Source organism: Aphelocoma coerulescens, chromosome 1 (genome assembly GCF_041296385.1).
Source record: "Aphelocoma coerulescens isolate FSJ_1873_10779 chromosome 1, UR_Acoe_1.0, whole genome shotgun sequence".
NCBI classification, from domain to species: Eukaryota; Metazoa; Chordata; class Aves; order Passeriformes; family Corvidae; genus Aphelocoma; species Aphelocoma coerulescens.
The window spans coordinates 6,583,582-6,602,815 of record NC_091013.1 but is presented as its reverse complement, the minus strand read 5'-3'; the positions used below and the strand labels follow the sequence as shown (position 1 = coordinate 6,602,815).

Genomic DNA, 19,234 nt, shown 5'->3' with positions numbered 1-19,234 from the left:
TATTATGCACCTATTTAGCATGTATCCTCATTAAAGATGTTAGAAAATGTGGGAAGTAGCATATTTTAAATTATGCAAAACTGCATTGCATTAGCTTTAACAAAACCACATACTTGAAAATATTTTACCTGATTTTGGCTAATCCCTAGGTCAATCAAGTCAGAGCATGCAAATCCTGTTGAATTATTACTTCAATTAAAATATAATGGTTGATAATTTTCTAATATGAGGTGGTTTTGGAGGGTATATTGACCTCAGATTTGGTGAATAAGCCTCAGCTTGTTTTTCATATCACTTTTAAGGGTGAAACACACATACCCGTTTTGTTCTGAGGGAGAAAGATTTCTTTCCTAATGGAAAATGTCTTGTAAAGATAATATCTCTAGCAATCCTTCTCTTTTATTAGGTATCACTGTGCCTGATGTACACCTGTAGAGGGTACATTTCATAGTGTTGAATTCGAAATTTAATAAAACCTGATCAGCTGAGGTTAGGTCTCATCATTTTTTAAATTTTTCTTCCTTCTGGAAAATAATAAATTTCATCTAGAAATTTGTTGCAAACTGTTAAAGGAGCATCTGGACATGCAGTTTTCAGGTTGCTCAGGATGGATTACTATTCCTGATGGTTCTTTGGTTGTCAGTTTATTGAGCAGGACATTCTACCGCACCACCAAGCATTGATTTAAATACTTGCATCTGGTCAGACTAAAGCTCTGCTCTACCCTGCTCTTGGAAAGGGAGTTGAGGTACTGCTTTTCTCTGACAGTGGTGGTAGCACTGAGTTCCCACACCATAATTTGTAGCATTCCTTCTTTTCTCTTGGGGCTTCAGATTATGTGGCAATGCCAGAAGATGCTTAGGAGATCTCACTAGTTCTGAAGGCCTTTTGACAATGAAGCTGGGCAGCAAATGATTTGGTCTCTGCTGCTTCTCTGCTCTGCAGAAGAACTTAAATGGTATCCAGAGTTTCCTCAGCACAGCTCTCTGACTCTGCACAGCTCAAGAGTGCATCAGACAGAGGAGAGGAATGAGTAATACCTGGAGTTTGTACACACTTTGTTTGCACAGGAAGTAGGAGAAGCCACCACTATTATTCCTGCAGTTCATCCCAATAAACAAGGAGGCTTCTTACGTTCACTTATTCACCCTTCTCAGAACATAGCAAGGTCATGATTTGGCCACCGTCAAATATGGCAAAATCACAATTATTTCAAGGCCTCGGGGGAGGCTTAAACTCTTAGATAATCTGTTATATTGGAGGAGCTGATGCAACTTCACTTTCCCACTTGTACTTTCCTCTTCAGCCAGCCGGCCTTGGGAACCCAGCCAGGAGGCAGCTCCACTCTCTTTTTCAGCTGGCTGACCTTGGGGAAACCAGCCAGCTGCTCCACTCTGCTCTGGCTTGCAGGCTCTGGATTGCACTGGAAGCTGCAGTCAACCCCATGGGAACAGAAATGACCTTTTGATAAGACAGTATCAGCCAGCCACAGTCCTGTTAACTGGGAATTAAATGTACGAAACACTTGCAAGTGCCATATCTAGCCTGGCTCTCCATGGGAGAATTTTTTTTTTATACTGAAAGAGTAATTATCATTCTGGCAGGGGAAGAAGCATTTGCAGTTTTTTATGTGGTTAAGTTTACCGTCCTTCTCTCCTTATCTTTCCTTGGGCCTTGTGCACTGTGATTGTCCTGCTGTTTCTTGCTCTGATTCTGGTTTCTCAAGTTCAAGGTCTCTGCATTCCCTCCTCAGTATAGATTTCTTCTAATGTTTCTAATATTTTCCAAATAGCAAGGCAGTATCCAGAATTAAATGAAGTTTAAATTTCAATTATTTAGTAGCAACCTTGTAAGACCAAATGCATGTCCAAGTACAGCAGCCAATTCCATAAAGCAGTTTTTAAAGTCACTGAAACATTTCCCACAGATCATTTATTTTGCTGCTCTGAGATTTTGATCAATGGTAAAAGCACATTTTCTGGCTTTTTTTTCTCTGAAACCAATTTGTTTTAGTTTTGTAAAATCATAATTGAACTTAGAAATTCGTTTAACTTCTTTGACCACTGTTCTTCACCAGATCTTCTTGCAGTCTGTAAGCATCTCCAAATTTCTTTCTGCAAAGCCAAAAGCACTACAAGAGTACAATGGGAAACTACTGCATTTCTCCAATCCACCACTCCCAGGGACACCCATTCAGACCATCAAAGTCTCATTTGTGGGTTATGGCACAAGCACTGGCAAACCCATGGCCTCAAGGCATTAACCAGCCAAGACAAGATCTATCTTTGATCTACCCTGTCACAGCTCTACCTTCTCTCCAAGAAGCCTCCTGAAAACAGCCATCCCAGCTGTCTGGTTTACATCTTTTTTGACAGGGCAAACATCCAAGTTAAAGTCACCACCACCTTCTGCCTTCAACAGTTCAATTCTACTTTATCCATCACTGGATTTTGCTGTTCCTCCTTTACACAACCCCTTTCCTGCCACTGCAACTCTCCAATTCTTCATACAGACCAAGCCCATCCTGCTCCTGATGTCCCCACACCTTTTTCTTCACGCACATCCCCACACCTGTGCTCTTTGTTCAGTGCAGTTTGTCTTTTAGTACCCCAAGCTCTCCTACAGCTGACCTCTCCTCTACAATTCTCTGGAATTTTAATTAACTGAAAAGTTGTACCTCAGCAGACGTGCAGAGAGCAGCATAACACTCAAGATCCTGAACTTCGGTTCAGTTCAGCTCCTCACCCTGTTATGACCTTTTCTCTATGATCATGGGTAAGATTTTCATTCCTTTGTGCTTAAGTTTACCAGATTCACAATGCAGACAGTTGCTCTTGGGCTTAAAAACTCCCAGTCAGGATAAAAAATTTGAACAATGTAAGATAGACAGATAGATAGAATTACAATAAAAGAGGAAATAGGACAATTCTTTATTGAAAATGGTAAGGTACAGTAGTTAATGATTTAGTATATTTTCTTTAAGAAACATTCTTTTGCATGTATTCAGCAACAAATATTTAGAGCCTTCAACATAATAACTTTGTCATTGGTCTTCAGTTATGGAGCATGAAGCCAATCCCCAAGTGCATGTGAGTAGAAAATCCTCTGATAGGCATCTCCATCACCTCTTTCACTCTACATCATACTAACCTTTAGGACAACAAGAATATTTATATAGATGTTTACAGTAAAGTATAGGCCCCATATCTATGCATCAACTGTGAAGCCCAAACACATTCCAAATAGTCCTTGGACCTTTCAATCTACAGTTTTTCTTTCTTCCTAAACATAACCAATACATAGAGCTTCCTTACCAGCCCAAGTACCAGAGACAAATCATTTAAGTGCACTTTGGAGATCCTGGAACATTTATTTTTAATCCATTAGTTAAATATGTTGCATACATAAATTTATCCCATATGAAGTACTCAGACAATCTCATAGAGGTTTTCAAAACATCCTTGCATGGAAGACTGAGAAAATTCTTGTTTCTCTTTAATACCATTCAGTTATTTTTAGGTTCAGTATCAAAGGTGACTCTAACAATCACTAACACAAGATGCAACCAAGGAAATGGGGAAATTGTAGCCTTCCTCTCACCAAAGGAACAGGTCTAGAACTGCCAGGAACATCAGGGCTGAAGATGCAGCCTGTACAACCCCTAGTACAAAAACAATGAAAATAACTTCTTCAAAGGAATCAGCTTTGAATTTGCTTTATCCTGCTCTAAAGAATCTGGCTTCCACCTTCTCTCTCAAAGGCATCACCTCTGACTCTCTGTACTTCCTTTGTCAGTGGACATTTGCTCTAAGCCACAAACCCCAGAAGTAGCTGCTCCCACTCTTGGGGGACACGAGGAAAACCTAAACCTGATGATGTCTCCCACCTCTTACATATGGGTTCAGGGAGGGGCTAAGGGAAAGAGCTCCAACATGCTTTTTCTTACATGAAAAAGCACTTTCCCGGGTAGGAGTAGGACAAGGGTTCATTGCATTCAAAATCAGTCCCTGCTGATGAACCTACAAAAAATCTGGCAAGAGCTACTCAACACCAGGACAGCAGCAGCTGAAGTACCAGTTTAAGAAGAGGTTCACAAGCCATTTTACCCAAGTCCTAACAATAATGATGCATGTAACACCTTTAAATATTATCTTATTCTGTAGACAGAGAAATTGATAGCATCTGCTGATCTGGGAAAAAAATAGGGTAGTGAAATGGTTAACTTATTTTTGAAAATCGCTGTGCTAAGAATGTATAAAATGTACAAAACATCTTTGGGGACTGGGAGGTGTAGTCATCCCAAGACATCCTGCTTCTCTGGATTATATCCCTTGAAAACTTTTAATTCTGGCAGTGGCCCATAAACACCAAGAAGCAGCAGCTGTGTTCCCCTTCTGCAACAGGATGTTGACCGCTAGATCACATTTTCTTAACATAAACCAAGTCCAATAATACCCCAGTAAATCAGCTCAGTAAACCCTCCTCCTGAAGTCCTCAGGCTGCTCCCAGTGCATGAATGTGACACTGAGGCAAGACAGCTTCCTAACTTAAGAGGCATCAAGGAAGAATCACTGTTCCACGGGCACTTTAATCATAAAAGAACCAAAAGCCAGAGGCACAAAAGACTCTTGCCTTCAATAATGGCAGAGACACTGCAGTAGCTCGTGAACAATTACAGAGCTGCTGCTACAGAACTCCCTGTCAGTGCCAAGATGGGAGGAGCCAGGCTCAGCAATGGAGATCTAGAACACAAATTGCTTTTGCAGGACTGACACAACACTGACAAAGTCCTTACTACCATATGATTTCAAACTACTATATTAGAGAAAAAATTGTATGTTTGAGTGAGGGAGAAGATTCAGCCTTACAAAACCTGTATCTTGAGAAACTAAGACAATAAAAAAGTTCACATAATGATCTGTAACAAGGAAAGACAATTACAGCTGTGCATTTACATCCCATTTTAGCTATAAGAACTCACATTACGTATCCTTTGGAATGGACTAAGACTGTACTGAAGGAAAATATAAAGGGGAGAAAAAAGGGTGTCAATAAAAGCAGATACCTTGATTTATGCCACTATTTTTCACTATGGGCTCAGTCACTTGAATTGTATCATCTTCAAGGTAGAAATATATTTTACAGTGTCTGATTCTATACATCTCTTGATTTTTTTCAGTCACTTCTTCTTCAAAATAGGCATCAAAATTCAACGCCTATTAAAAACAATAAAGAAATATAAACCAGCAAAATCTCCAACACTTTTGAAAAATACATCAAATAAACTTGTATAGGTTGTAAGTAACTAAACGTATGGATTTCAGGAGGTAGATTTATTTCTCAGAAATGTAAGAACAGAAATCCACATTAAAGCACATAAATTTAGAATTCTTTGCTTGGCATTTTTATTATCACAACATCTAAGCAGAGATGGAACTCTAAAGCAAAGAAATAAATCAAATACAAAACTATCAGCAGGTTGCTTGGAAAATCTTCCAAACAAAGCATTTCTGATAACACAATGAGCTGCCTAGGTACTGAAGCAAATTTTAGACTGCTATTCCATGAATTACTAGAAAATACAGTGCATGATGACAGCAGTGGCTTTACCATCAAGGTAAGTGGAAGGAGTTCTTTTTAAGCAGATCCTGCAAGCATTCAAATGAATGGTACTGAAGACTATCAGACAGAAATGACATTTTTCAGGAGGCATTTACAGCTGTGCAATATTGGCATTTCAAAACTTACCTGGTTCTGCAATTCAGTGAGCAGGGAAATCTCAGAGAGTGTAGCAACTGCTCTTCAGCGTCTCTTGTAATAGCAATAATGCAAAAAAATCCACATTCACAGGGGAGGTGCTCAGTGGCCCTCATACCTGGAGATCCCAGCTCAAATTCAGGCACCATTACACAAATTTTGCACCTCTTTTTTTATCATTTTTTAACCACCAACATCAATGTTAAGGGAATATGCAAGATGTATCTACTTCCTAGTGCATTATCTAGCAGGATGCTCGCTGTGGTAAGTATGTGCAGGAAGGCATTAGTTAAAACAGGTTTCTATCCTGTCCCCCCTAACTCAGTTGGGTCAAATCAGTGTTAATTTATGCTTTATTTTCCACACTGGTTATATTTAATAAATTCAATTACCTTTACTCTTGATTCATCAGACAACATGAAGGATTGAAAAAAAGGCAATTTAGCTGTTCCCTATGTTTGAACAATCATCTAACAGACCATGAGTTGTAAATGTTTGAAATCTAGTAAGCTGCCTGAGTTCCCTACATGACAGAACACACTGGTTAATAGTCTGCGCTCCTTTTGCACGTGCCTTCGGGAATCTCAAAGTGCTTCCATGAGTGCTGATGACAGAGATTTTATAACACCTCACAGACAAGAACAACCTCCTTTTCTACATCTGGGGAGAGAGAAGTAGCAGCTTGCCCAGGAGCACACACAAACAGCCACCCTGTGTCCTGCTCACACTTCTCAGCCACATTCCCTTCTCTCAGGCAGGTTAAGCACAAGATGAGAATAATTCTGTTTTCAGAAATTATTTCAAAGGCTCAGATCCCACGGATTTTCAGCAACCATTGAACAGTATGACAGACACATTTTTGGCATCAACTCTCCTGCACTGTGATCCTCTGCCACTAGAGAAATAAAATTTAAATTACAAAACCAAATGACATAACCATTACCTGTTAAACCTGGTGGCATTAGATTTTTCACACAAAGGAATCTAGAAAACTCAGTTATGGTTTGTTTAATTAGTATAACATGCAAGTTTCTGAACAATGTACAGACTTGAAAATAAATTTAAAAATTAATACTTGTCCATATGTTTTAACTGTGGATTTCACTGTTTCATGCATCAAACACAAAAACACTGGACAAAACATCTGACACACAACAGAGGCAACACAGACTCTATCAACCTTCAACATCTCTTCCTCTTTCCCTTTGTCTAAACACTGGTGTAGAGTGCCATTTTTGGTGACCAAATGATCCTTCCTGGCCTCCAGCTACTGTTCTGGAATGACCAGGAACCCTTTATAAATCTCTTGAACACTCCAGGGGACTTAAAAGGTACTATGGTGGAACCACTGTATTCCAGTCTGAACATCCTGGGCTTCAACTGACAAGGATCAGAATTTCATTCCTCACTCAGCTGCTGCTGAGACATGAAATCACTGGAAACATGGAAACTTCTGTGCTCTCTTGTCCCTACTCTGCCAGTCCCACTAAAATAGGGACATTTGATGAACATACTGTTCAAGAGCTCTGTTTCATTACTAATTGTTCTTAATTTTGTCAATGATCTCTTCTGAGAACAGTCATCTCATGGGACACCAGCCTGGCAAAGCAGTCTGTTTGCACAGAACTCCAAGCACAATCCTTAATACACTGGATTTATTTCTTTCTCAGAGCATCCACCTAGGCCCTGGTTTATTCCATTTGAGGAGTTTGTGTGGGTTCTTTTGCATTCACACTTTATTCTCTTTATACCTTTATCAACATGTTAGTGTGTGACTGAAATATTTGCAGCAACCAAATGCAATTTTGCAGACGAAAGCAGATGATTCAGGAAGCACGAGGAGGGGAAGGAAAAGAAATGCAGATTAATTACTTTTCATTTTGAAGCAAAGTTCGTCTTAAAAATACTCAAAATGTGACACTTCCTAACTTGAGTCTCATCTGCAGTACAGAACTACAAAGTTTGCATCCCCACTCCTTAAAAAATTATGAAAACCAAAACTAACAAGTATTGAGTAAACTCAGTGGCACTTTGCAAAGTGCCACAAAGTTTCCCTGGCACATGTGGTGGTCAAATCACAAACATCATTTCAAGCCCAGGAGGCCTTGTGTGTGTACTTAATCGTAGAAGAAATTGAATTTACACCTGCTTCCTATTAGGCAAATAAAATGGCAAAAACTACTTCTCAGCCTACTTAAAAATGAAGTTTTATGCCTGTCCTTCCAATTACTATGGTACTGTTGGAAGTTAGAAGCCAAAGTGGTAAGAAAGCAGCTTACATTTCAAAAGACAAATACCTACTCAAACCATTTTTCATTAAGTCCATTCTGTTGAGCTCCAAACTGCAGCACTGGAGGACAGAGCTGCATTCCAGGCTCTTAACTGGGGAAGCTAAATTAGTTGGATAGTAAGTACCCTGTAACAACCTGCCATTAATACAAACACGTGAGCCCTCCAGAGGCCAATTCTGAACCTGCAAACTCCTGTCCTGGATGGCCCTGTGGAGGCACACATTGATTAGATCAGGAATGGCCAAAGGCCAGCAAGCTCCTCTCACCAGCCAAGGCCAGTGGAAGGTCCCTCTGCCTCCTACTGAACCCCTTGATTCCATAAACGTGGATCCAAGGCCTGCTAATTTACACAGGACCCTGAGAAGCCAATACACCCCTCCTTGTTCCAAGAAGGGAGTAGGAAAAACAAGTCCAGGTCTGGCTGAAGCCTTAACACCTGGGCACACTGGACCAGTTCATACTCGAGCACATTGCTGTGCAAGCACTACCAGGGATCTCAGTGGCGAAGCCAACCAAAGGCACTTGATCTGTTCAAGCCTTACATTTTCTTGTTGTAGTTCTGGTCTGCCAAAGATGAATGTGTAATTGTACTGCAATTACCTGCATGGCTTCTCTTTTAAAGCAAAAATTATGAGATTTGCCTTTCTTCCCAATATTTAAATACTGTAATCATTTAGTCATGCAACATTTCTGCGCTCTGCTGAGTGATTCCTTTTTCTGGATCATTTTCCTTCCCTGATTGTAGGCTTTTTGCTTTAGAAATAAAACATCTCTAAGTAGAATTTAATGGAAATTTAAACATGGAAAGCAACAACAATGTGCTACAAAATTCCTGTCATCACAGGTTGTAGTTATTTGGTAACTCTCTAACTTTAAAGGTGTCAATACATTCTTGCAAAAAAACGAAAAAACCAAAAACCTAATTTAAAATTCCTGTGTCAATATGAGACATACTCTATTACACATGAACAAATCACACTGGTGTGTGAGCAAGCATGATGGCATGAGTGAATCCCAAGCATGTAGCACTCCACTGAGTTTACTTATTCCCAAGTGCCCATGCACACTTTCTCCTGAACTGGGGTTTACCTTACATTCATCCTTACCAGCTTATCAAATAATTCCCTTACTGTCATCATTTTCCCAAAAAAGGAATATGTTGCCCACTCCCTTGTTTTTATTACATCCTGTAGGAGATGTATCCCAATACAGAAATAGTTTTATATCTTTCTGTATGGCATGATATATGTTTCTATTAATTGTCCAACATATTATTATAATGAAAAAAAACCCGCTACCACTCTTTTTGTCTATCTAGAAGCTTTTTCTGCATGCACAAAATAATCTTCTGAAATATCTGACTAACGGATTTTCATTGTTATACTCTGTCATATTGTAGCTATTCATTAATAAAAAGATGTATATGGATTTCTACATACCTGCTTATCAAATGCTATCCAAGCGGGAGCATCACTTCCTGTTGCTTCAGGAAACACACTGTTCGTAGGTTTCAGGGTCTGACCAGGTAACAGTTCACCTCCTATTCCATGTTTATCCTCAAACAGCACAGGAACATTATTGCTGTAACCACAGTGCTGTGATCTGTGGAACTTTTCTCCCCCAATCTGTCAAAAGTTCAGAAGAAAAGGAGACAAAATTGTCTGTGTGTTTGTTTTTAAATCCATAATCGCTAACCATCTAGGCAAGGAGGATTAATCATGCAGAAGTTTCTCTGTATTTACTTTTAATACAGACTCTAAAAAGCTGTAACAACTGGAATGCTGCAAGTGAAGTGACATTTTTCAGTGGTCAATTTGCCAGTCTTATAGACAAAAATGGAGTAATATTCCAGTAATTTACCTAGGCTGAGACACTGGATGGTACCAGACACTTACCCCCCACACTCCTTCCTTGCCACAAGGATTGAGGTACATGGTACAGAAAAAATCAAGTCACTCCCAAGAACTGTGGTAAAAGGTAGAGGGGAAAGGCCTTTCCTACAGCTCTCCAGAGGACAAACTGAAACAGTTCAGCAGCACTGAGAACAGCCTGCTCTCGTTATTCATGTCAAAGATCTTATTTACACTTGCATCCCCAAGCGCAAAATAAATTCCTCTAGTACTAGTGAATACACTTGAATTTTGGGAGGTTGGACCTGAATCAAAAGACAGACATTAATTCCATCTGGGAGTATATCAAAAGAAGGTCTCTGTGGTGATTCCTCTATATTATTACTAATTTTTCAGGCAATTAAGGATGGAGTGCTTAAAAATATAGGAACAACCAACTGCAAAAATAAAAAAAATCTTTCCCACTCGAATTTCTTGGTTGGGGCTAGAGCCAGTCTTCAAGTGACACAGAAAAGCTTCTGGGCTCACATAAATATCACTCCTGTCTCTGGGAATGTCCCTCCTAATGAGCTGCCTGCTTTTCTGGCCAGTTCTCTCCAACAGAGTTAGCTGGTGTGAGCTCGGCTTGGGGAGCAATCCCCTAACGACCCCACATATCAATCTCATAGGAGAGGACAGGGAAATAGGAAAAGCCAGTGGAAAACTCAATTTCCTTCCATAAGCAGCAATCCTGACTTGTTAGCTCCTCTCACTTTGCTATTCTTCCCTTTCTTGCCCTCTCAAATCCTCAAAATACTTTATCTGGGAAAGCAGAGAGGGGCCACTGCATCCCTGGCACACCCATTAAGGGGAGAGAGAGGCCATCAGAGCTGTGCCCTCCCTCAGCCTGGGACTGGGGGAACATCAGGGAAGATGAGGTTGAAGTGGGAGGAACTGATGTAATGGGTGAGCACAGTAAATGTCCTGGGTAGAGGAAAAAAATTTTTTTCTGGACAGCAAAATTTTTCACAGCAGCACCAGAGCAGGATGTCAGTAAAGCAGCAGGAGGACAAAATTGCCTCCCCACTCCATTTGGAACACTGGGCATCACTGATCATCACATGCATATGTGTAAACCACTACTCCCCCAAAAGGTGTAGACAGTTCTAAGCTAATATCATAAATCAAAAAATGGTACAAATAATCCTTTTTCATGATGGCAACATTCAAGTGCTCCAAGATAACGTAACACACGTCCAGCAGAGCAGTTCTGGGAACAAGTGCAAGCCATGAAGCTGCAAAACCCACAAGTACTCCAGCAGTTATTTCATTCTGCCAGTATGAAAGAGTCAGGAGTCTGAAAGGCAGGGAACCAGCCTCATGGCACAGAACAATCAACACTGGTCTGTAGGAACTCCTGCACAATGAGGGTCACCGTCTGAACTGCTCACCTGCCTCCAGGTGCTCCAAATCCAATGGCACAGGACAGAGAGCTGCTGACACAAACAGCTCAATCACTGCTTTAGCTTAACCTTGCTTAAAATCCTTTTGCACACCACTTTTGCAAGGACAGCAGTATGAAAAGGAATACTTACTATTTTTACAAATCATTCCTTTTAATACCATGATAATCAATGGCTATACCCTTGCTTAGGTTAAAAAAAGCTGAGCTAGCCAGCAGCCTTTGAAACAGTCACTGCAAAGGGGATAAGACTCACATCGTGGGGACAGAAACAACAGAGCTATGGAAGCACATCCCCAAAGGAGATACTTAAAAGGTAAGCAGTGTTTTGAACAAAGATAGAGAAAAGAGCATGCAGAAAGTATCAAAATTTAGAGAATAATACAAGGGACATAGAAAAGAACTCCTCAAGATATAACTCAAGAACAAGAGTTACTGAATAAAAGAAAAAATCAGTAAAAGCAAATGTTTGTATGCAGACTAGTAGCTCATGGGTCCCCCTACCACAGAGCATTGCTCAAACCAGACACATTTTCAGGAATAATGCCCAAAATTAAATATTTCACATCAGCACAGCTTTGTGAGCTGTGATATAAAATGTCATGCTTCAGTGTGAGCACTGACATTTTGGCATCAGGAGCAGGGCTTCATGTGGTCATCCCACCTCTCCCACAAGAAGCGAGCACAGGTTCTCTCCTGGAATCTCGAACAGCCAGGCACTGATAGGGGCTGGCACCTGCTTTGTAACACATCTGCACTTGGGATGGTTTCTCCCCTCTCCTGTGGGTGCTACTGAACTGCCCTTTCTTCTTCTATTTCTTTTTTTAATAATTTTGTTCCTCTGTAAGCTGAGAAAGAGCTGGGGAGAAGTCAGAAAGGAAGGCAGCTTTCTGCATTTATCAGTTCAAATGTACAATAACTATAGTCAAGCTGAATTTTAAAAGGAGGTTTTCTAGGCAGAAACATCTGATTTACACTGAAGGTGCTACAGACCAGATCCACTTTCTGGCACAGCAAGCATTTAATTATTTTCCCTCTATTACCAAAGCATGAGTTAGGGAGAAAGGCACAGTTAGCACAGCACAGTGAGAGTGGCAGTTTTCCTGAGCAAAGGAAAGCTTTTCATGTCCTCAAAGGTTCTTCTAGAAGCATTTGCTGTTCATATGTTTCTGGGTTTTAGCAGCAACGGTATGGCAAGGTGTTCATCAAAGAAATCCAGGTCTGACCCTGCTGGAATTTCCAGAATTTACGGCTAAAATCACAACATCCTTAAAATTTTCTATGAAAAATATGTAATGAAACAGCTCCAATTCTGTTAAGAATCTTTTGGGTCATTCTTGTAACTTTTTAGGATTTGACAAAAAGATTCTTTTAGATTCCTAATCACAGAATTACTTATCCCCTTCTCCCAAAAAGTACCTAGATCCATAGACAAAGTAATCTCTTCTAAAAGTCTATACAGCTATTTCTTAAAAAAAACCCAAAACAACAACAACAAAAATATAAAGTTTAACAAAAAGATTACTTATAATAGAGGATCACAAAAGTGAAAAATTACATTTGGGACACTTCAGCTAATGAACTCAGACCACATCCAGCCTAAAGTAGTGACAGAACATCATGCCACCTCCACAGTGATATTAAATTACTTCTAAAAGAAATCTTTTACAGAGCAGAGAAAGAGCTTGAATGTGTCTGCTGTGCTAATGCAGCTCAGCTGAACAGGCTGTGGATCTGCTGGACAAAGCTGGACATTTTCTGTGCGGTGTGCCTGAAAAATATTGAGGATCCACTCAGTAGTGACTAATACAAAGGTCAGGGTTCTCTGACTGCAGCCCTTGGCTTTGCAAACTCAGCCCCTACAGTCCTTGGGGAAAGCTGCATTGTGCTCTCTCCATCTTGCTCTGCAATACAGAGTCACAGCAAACTCCCCAGGGAGCTGCACATTCCAGCTGAACTAAACACAGCTGGAAATCTCCCAGCACAGCTGCTGGAGTGATGGGAGAGCCCCCAGTGGGCTCCCAGAAGCCACGTTTTTAACTCAGTCCCACAGGGAGCTATGGCAGCAGTGGCAGCCCAGTTCTGTATCCAGTGTCCATCTGTAATTCCCAACTTGAGAACAGCAGCTGCACTGTGGATGTCCTGCTCAAATCCTTTATCAGGATGAACTGTGGCATTTCTGAACTATTCTAGGCTGCTGATACAGTCTCCTGGCTGTTTCAACTAAGTGATGGAAATAAATGCAAATGCTACACACTTTGACTGTTCCAGTCACACTACAGTGTACACACACTACAGCACCAGTCAAATTCATGTGACTGATTTTCAACTCTTCTATCATCCCTAGCTTGCTGCAGAGGTCTCAGGATTGCTCAGGGGTTAAGTGGTTCTGGCAAAGGAGGAACAACCTAAGACATTGTTCCCAGCAACTCTGGTGCCCCTCTAAAAACATCACAAAACAAGGTGCATCAACACCAATAGCCTGGATCAGCACAGGAAAGGCATGAATCTATTGGAGCAGGTCCAGAGGAGGGCCACAAAAATTAGCAGGGAGCTGGAGCACCTCTCTAATAGAGAGAGTTAGGGTTGTTCAGCCCAGAGGAGAGAAGACTCCAGGGAGACCTTATTGTGGCCTTTCTGTACTTAAAGAGGGACTTTAAGAATAATGGGGACAGACTTTTTAGCAGAGCCTTGCAATAGGACAAGGGGTTATCGTTTTAAATTAGAAGAGAGCTGATGTGGGCTAGGTATAAGGAAGAAATTTTTTACAATGAGGGTGGTGAAACACTGGGACAGGTTGCCCAGAGAGGTGGTGGATGCCCCATTCCTGGAAACATTCAGTCAGGTTGCCCTAAGTAACCTGATCTAGTAGAAAGTATTCTGCTCTGGGCATTGGCCTGGATGACCTTGAAAGGTCTCTTCCAGCCCAAACCATTCTGTGATTCTGGCCTGCTCTTACTGCCTGGGAGAAGACAACAGATGGATAAAGGGATAAAAATGCAGCCATGAGGGGCAGCTACACGAAAATTTGGGTTTGGGGGTTGTGAACAGAGACAGAAATCTGGAGGATCAGGGCTGAGGGGCAGGAGGTAGTGGAAGGGGTTCAGGAAAGATGGCCAGGGAAAGACGAAAGGACAGCAGGCACAGTTACTTATAAAGAGGTTGGCAAATGTTCTTGGTCAAGAAAAACTAATGTCCCATTTTGTGGGTTACAGAGCAGCGGAAAATATTTTGGGCAGGAAACATAGAGACAGCCACAGTAGCATAGTTGGGCTATTCCAAGCTTCTGCAATAAACAAGGAAGATGTGGAATTTCTGCTGTGCCACTAAAGTTTTCAACAGAATTTTTTGCAGTTTTTCAAGGATGTGTTTTCCTCCTGAGATCTATAAACTTATTGTTGGATTCTCTAAGAAATGCCACGCAGAACTGTTGCATGGAATTTTCTCTCTGAGAGGGATTTCAAACAGTCATCCCTGCACCTTACCTCAGGCAGGAAAATACACTGGTCAGCCAGCACTTGGCAAATCTGACCCACGTGAGTATGTGTTTCTCACCCTACTCCTCAGCTGCTGACACAGGCAAGGACATCAATCCAGTATCAGAAGGAGCAGCTGCTTTTGAGAGTGGGAGGCAGACCAGGAACACGAATAAAGTGAGTACTTGTAACCAGTGCCATCCCTAATACAGTCCAGGCTCCAAATGCACAAACTTCTTCTTGCAGTAATGGAGCAAACCTATTACATGCTGTGTTTCCACCACGTGCTCAAAATACCTGTATTGCTAGATCTCCTATCACCCACAAACAAAAAACCACAGGCACTGCTGATGAGCAGCTGATCTTTGGATTTCTGTTTTGAAAGAGGTGAAGCAGATTTATTTGATGGATGGACTTCTGTGTACACAAACTACTGTAATTTTGATTTTGAACACTACCTTAAAGCTCTGATTTTCTGGAGGCAGCCCAGCCACCTTATCAAACACATCCAAGGGAGACAAAACACATATGTACTCCTCTTCCACTGCCTCTCTTGGGCCTACAGATGAGGCAGGTGGAAGCATTAGGGGCAGAGACAAGATGATTTCACAAGGAGCTTGAACAGTGTGATGAGTGGAATTAATACCCATAATTACAAACCAAGGGCTGACTGGAAGAGCAATCCCCTGTCCCCTTGCATCCTTCTTCAGGGAATGCTCTGCCACTGTTGTTTTCATGCAATAAGAGGCGCTGATGGTGATGCTCAGTGTCCTAACAGGTGGAAACCCTTTCTTCCTTTTCATTTTATCTATAGCAGTGACACTTTTTTCCTTTAAATATGTTGTTCTCAGGCTCTCATTTGTGGAGGTGAGTTAGCGTTATTAACTCCACTGTCTCAAGGATTAACAAAAAGAGCAATCTGGAGCCCAAACAAGGGTCTAACTATGGGTTTACAATGCTGCCTCATGGCAATTTGTGACAGCTTTCACACCTTTAGTTCTCATAACATACTCACTGTATGCACTTCAGCATGGGGTGCTCAACACTCTCTGTTAGTAACTCTTCCCAAGCATATGAAGTTAAATCAAATCAATTCAGGTAAATTGAAGTTGGGAGAACAATAAAGCCACAGATATCACTGAGTTGAGCTATTCTGCTTCCACCCAGCAGGTACCAATGGCACACACCAATTCCAGCGTTGCTGGTACGCCCACTCAGCAGCCACCTCAAGTGTTATACACACAACCAACCCTTAACAATACAAATCTCAATTCAGCAAGAGACTGAGTATTCATCACCAGACCTTTTTTTAACCCCTTCCAAAACAACAGCATCCAGCTGTTTCCAGGGGAGAAGCTGCCTGAAAGATCCTTAGTTTCTTGGCTGGGCTGCTCTTGCAAGATGTCCTGTGTTTGTACACACCTGTGCAGTGCTGACACACAGAGTGAGGCTGGGAGTCCACATATTTCTACACAATTTCATGCTCCCTGTACCTGGGCGGCTTTGATTGTGTCTACATATCTATCACAGAATCATAGAAGGGCCTAGGTTGGAAGGGACCTTAAAGATCATTCAGTTCCAGCACCCTGTCATGGGTAGGGACACCTTCCTCTTAGAGCAGGCTGCTCAGAGCTCCACCCAACCCGGCCTGAACACATCCAGGGATGGGGCATCAACAGCTTCTCTGGAACATTATTAAAAATATTAAAATACACTGTTTTGTTTGCCTCCTGAAGGCACCAGCTAGAGTGCTGTGCACAAATCCTGCCTTGCCTCCTGCTCCACTTTACAATAGCGTGTTCAGTGAATTCCTACCTATCCTTGACAAAAAACTTTAAAGAAGTGATGGCAGCCTTCTCTTTTTTCTGCTATGATAAAAATAGCATCTTGTCCATTTAGCCTGCATTAATGGTATTGGCAGCCCTGAAACAGCACATCAGCATCCCTGGCACTGCCCCCTCTGCAAGGCTTTTTTGGTTTATGGAGAGGGTATCTGTCTCCCCTTGTTTTGTTCTGTTAGAGGTGCAACAAGAGCTCAAATTGCCCCACAGCAGCTGTCAGATCACAGAATCACAGAGTCAATGAGGTTGGAAAAGACCTCTGAGATCACCGAGTCCAACCCATGACCGATCACCCCCGCGTCACCCAGACCATGGCTCTGAGTGCCACGTCCGGTCTTTCCCTGAACACCTTCAGGGACGGTGACTCCACCGCCTCCCTGGGCAGACCATTCCGATGTCTAATCAGCCTTTCGGTGAAGAAACTCCTCCTGATGTTCAGCCTAAACCTCCCCCGGCGCAGCTTTGGCCGCAGCTCCTCCCGTCCCGCCGCACAGCGCCCTCACCCCGCCGCTGAGGCCGGGGGAGCTCAGCGCACCCAAGGGGGCTGGGGGCGGCAGGAACGGCCCCGCCACCCCCGGGAACCGCCTCCGGCACGGCCCGCACGGCCCCGCGGCTCCGGGGCAGGGCAGGAGGGCGGGCAGGAGGGCGGGCAGGAGGCTGCCCGGGCGGGCACTCACGTTGCGGCGGCGGGAGAAGCCGGGCAGCAGCGGCAGCGCCATGGCCGCCCCTCAACCGCCGCCGCCGCCCGGAGACCGCGCGCCGCTGACGTCATGCGGCCGTGACGTCACGGGGCGGGAGACGCGCGGGCGGGCGCGGGCGCTCATCCCGGACCAATCCATCCCGGACCAATCCATCCCGGACCAATCCATCCCGGACCAATCCATCCCGGACCAATCCATCCCGGACCGCTCCATCCCGGACCAATCCATCCCGGACCAATCCATCCCGGACCAATCCATCCCGGACCAATCCATTCCGGACCGCTCCATCCCGGACCAATCCATCCCGGACCGCCCCATCCCGGACCAATCCATCCCGGACCGCTCCATCCCAACCCGCTCCATCCCGGACCAATCCATCCCGGACCGCTCCATCCCAACCCGCTCCATCCCGGACCGCTCCATCCCGGACCAATCCATCCCGGACCAATCCATCCCGGACCGCTCCATCCCGGACCAATCCATCCCGGACCAATCCATCCCGGACCAATCCATCCCGGACCGCTCCATCCCGGACCGCTCCATCCCGGACCGCTCCATCTCGTGCCGCTCCATCCCGGACCGCTCCATCCCGAACCGCTCCATCCCAACCCGCTCCATCCCGCACCTCTCCATCCCGTGCCGCTCCATCCCGGACCGCTCCATCCCGGACCCTCCATCCCGGACCAATCCATCCCGGACCGCTCCATCCCGGACCAATCCATCCCGGACCGCTCCATCCCGGACCAATCCATCCCGGACCGCTCCATCCCAACCCGCTCCATCCCGGACCGCTCCATCCCGGACCAATCCATCCCGGACCAATCCATCCCGGACCGCTCCATCCCGGACCAATCCATCCCGGACCAATCCATCCCGGACCAATCCATCCCGGACCGCTCCATCCCGGACCGCTCCATCCCGGACCGCTCCATCTCGTGCCGCTCCATCCCGGACCGCTCCATCCCGAACCGCTCCATCCCAACCCGCTCCATCCCGCACCTCTCCATCCCGTGCCGCTCCATCCCGGACCGCTCCATCCCGGACCCTCCATCCCGGACCAATCCATCCCGGACCGCTCCATCCCGAACCGCTCCATCCCGAACCGCTCCATCCCAACCCGCTCCATCCCGCACCTCTCCATCCCGTGCCGCTCCATCCCGGACCGCTCCATCCCGGACCCTCCATCCCGGACCGCTCCATCCCGGACCGCTCCATCCCGAACCGCTCCATCCCGAACCTCTCCATCCCGGACCGCTCCATCCCGGACCGCTCCATCCCGAACCGCTCCATCCCGACCCGCTCCATCCCGACCCGCTCCATCCCGACCCGCTCCATCCCGGACCGCTCCATCCCGGACCGCTCCAGCCCGGACCAATCCATCCCGAACCGCTCCATCCCGAACCGCTCCATCCCGAACCGCTCCATCCCGACCCGCTCCATCCCGAACCGCTCCATCCCGGACCGCTCCATCCCAACCCGCTCCATCCCGACCCGCTCCATCCCGACCCGCTCCATCCCGAACCGCTCCATCCCGGACCGCTCCAGCCCGGACCGCTCCATCCCGGACCAATCCATCCCCGACCGCTCCATCCCGTGCCGCTCTATCCCGGACCGCTCCATCCCGAACCGCTCCATCCCGACCCGCTCCATCCCGGACCGCTCCATCCCGGACCGCTCCATCCCGGACCCGCTCCATCCCGCGATACGGCCCGGGGGAATGCAAGCAGGTCCCGGCTTTTTTCCGCAGGAGCCCCGGCCCCACCAAGCGCGGGCCTGGAGTCAGCGGTATTGAAGTAGAAATAAATTCATTATTATTTTAATAGATTCCTTTAATTAATGTGTATAAATATAGAAATATATTACATATTATATATTAC

At 44.5% G+C, this 19,234-nt stretch overlaps 2 protein-coding genes across 2 annotated transcripts in view; one reads left to right on the top strand and one right to left on the bottom strand.

The window, feature by feature from the left end:
- The window catches only part of EFHC2 (EF-hand domain containing 2), a 57,528-nt gene extending 40,145 nt beyond the window's left edge, over window positions 1-17,383 (bottom strand). Inside the window, exons 1-3 of the mRNA XM_069028319.1 lie at window positions 17,334-17,383; window positions 9,488-9,673; window positions 5,066-5,216 (exon numbers count right to left, since the gene is read on the bottom strand). Coding sequence (XP_068884420.1) covers window positions 5,066-5,216; window positions 9,488-9,673; window positions 17,334-17,375 — 379 coding nt within the window. The 5' untranslated portion in view covers window positions 17,376-17,383. The remainder of the gene's footprint in view (window positions 1-5,065; window positions 5,217-9,487; window positions 9,674-17,333) is intronic.
- LOC138106063 (putative uncharacterized protein ENSP00000383309) lies at window positions 17,374-19,149 on the top strand. The gene has a single exon (XM_069006078.1). It carries the CDS (start codon window positions 17,374-17,376, stop codon window positions 19,147-19,149), a length of 1,776 nt encoding a protein of 591 aa, XP_068862179.1.
- The last annotated feature ends 85 nt before the right edge of the window (window positions 19,150-19,234 follow it).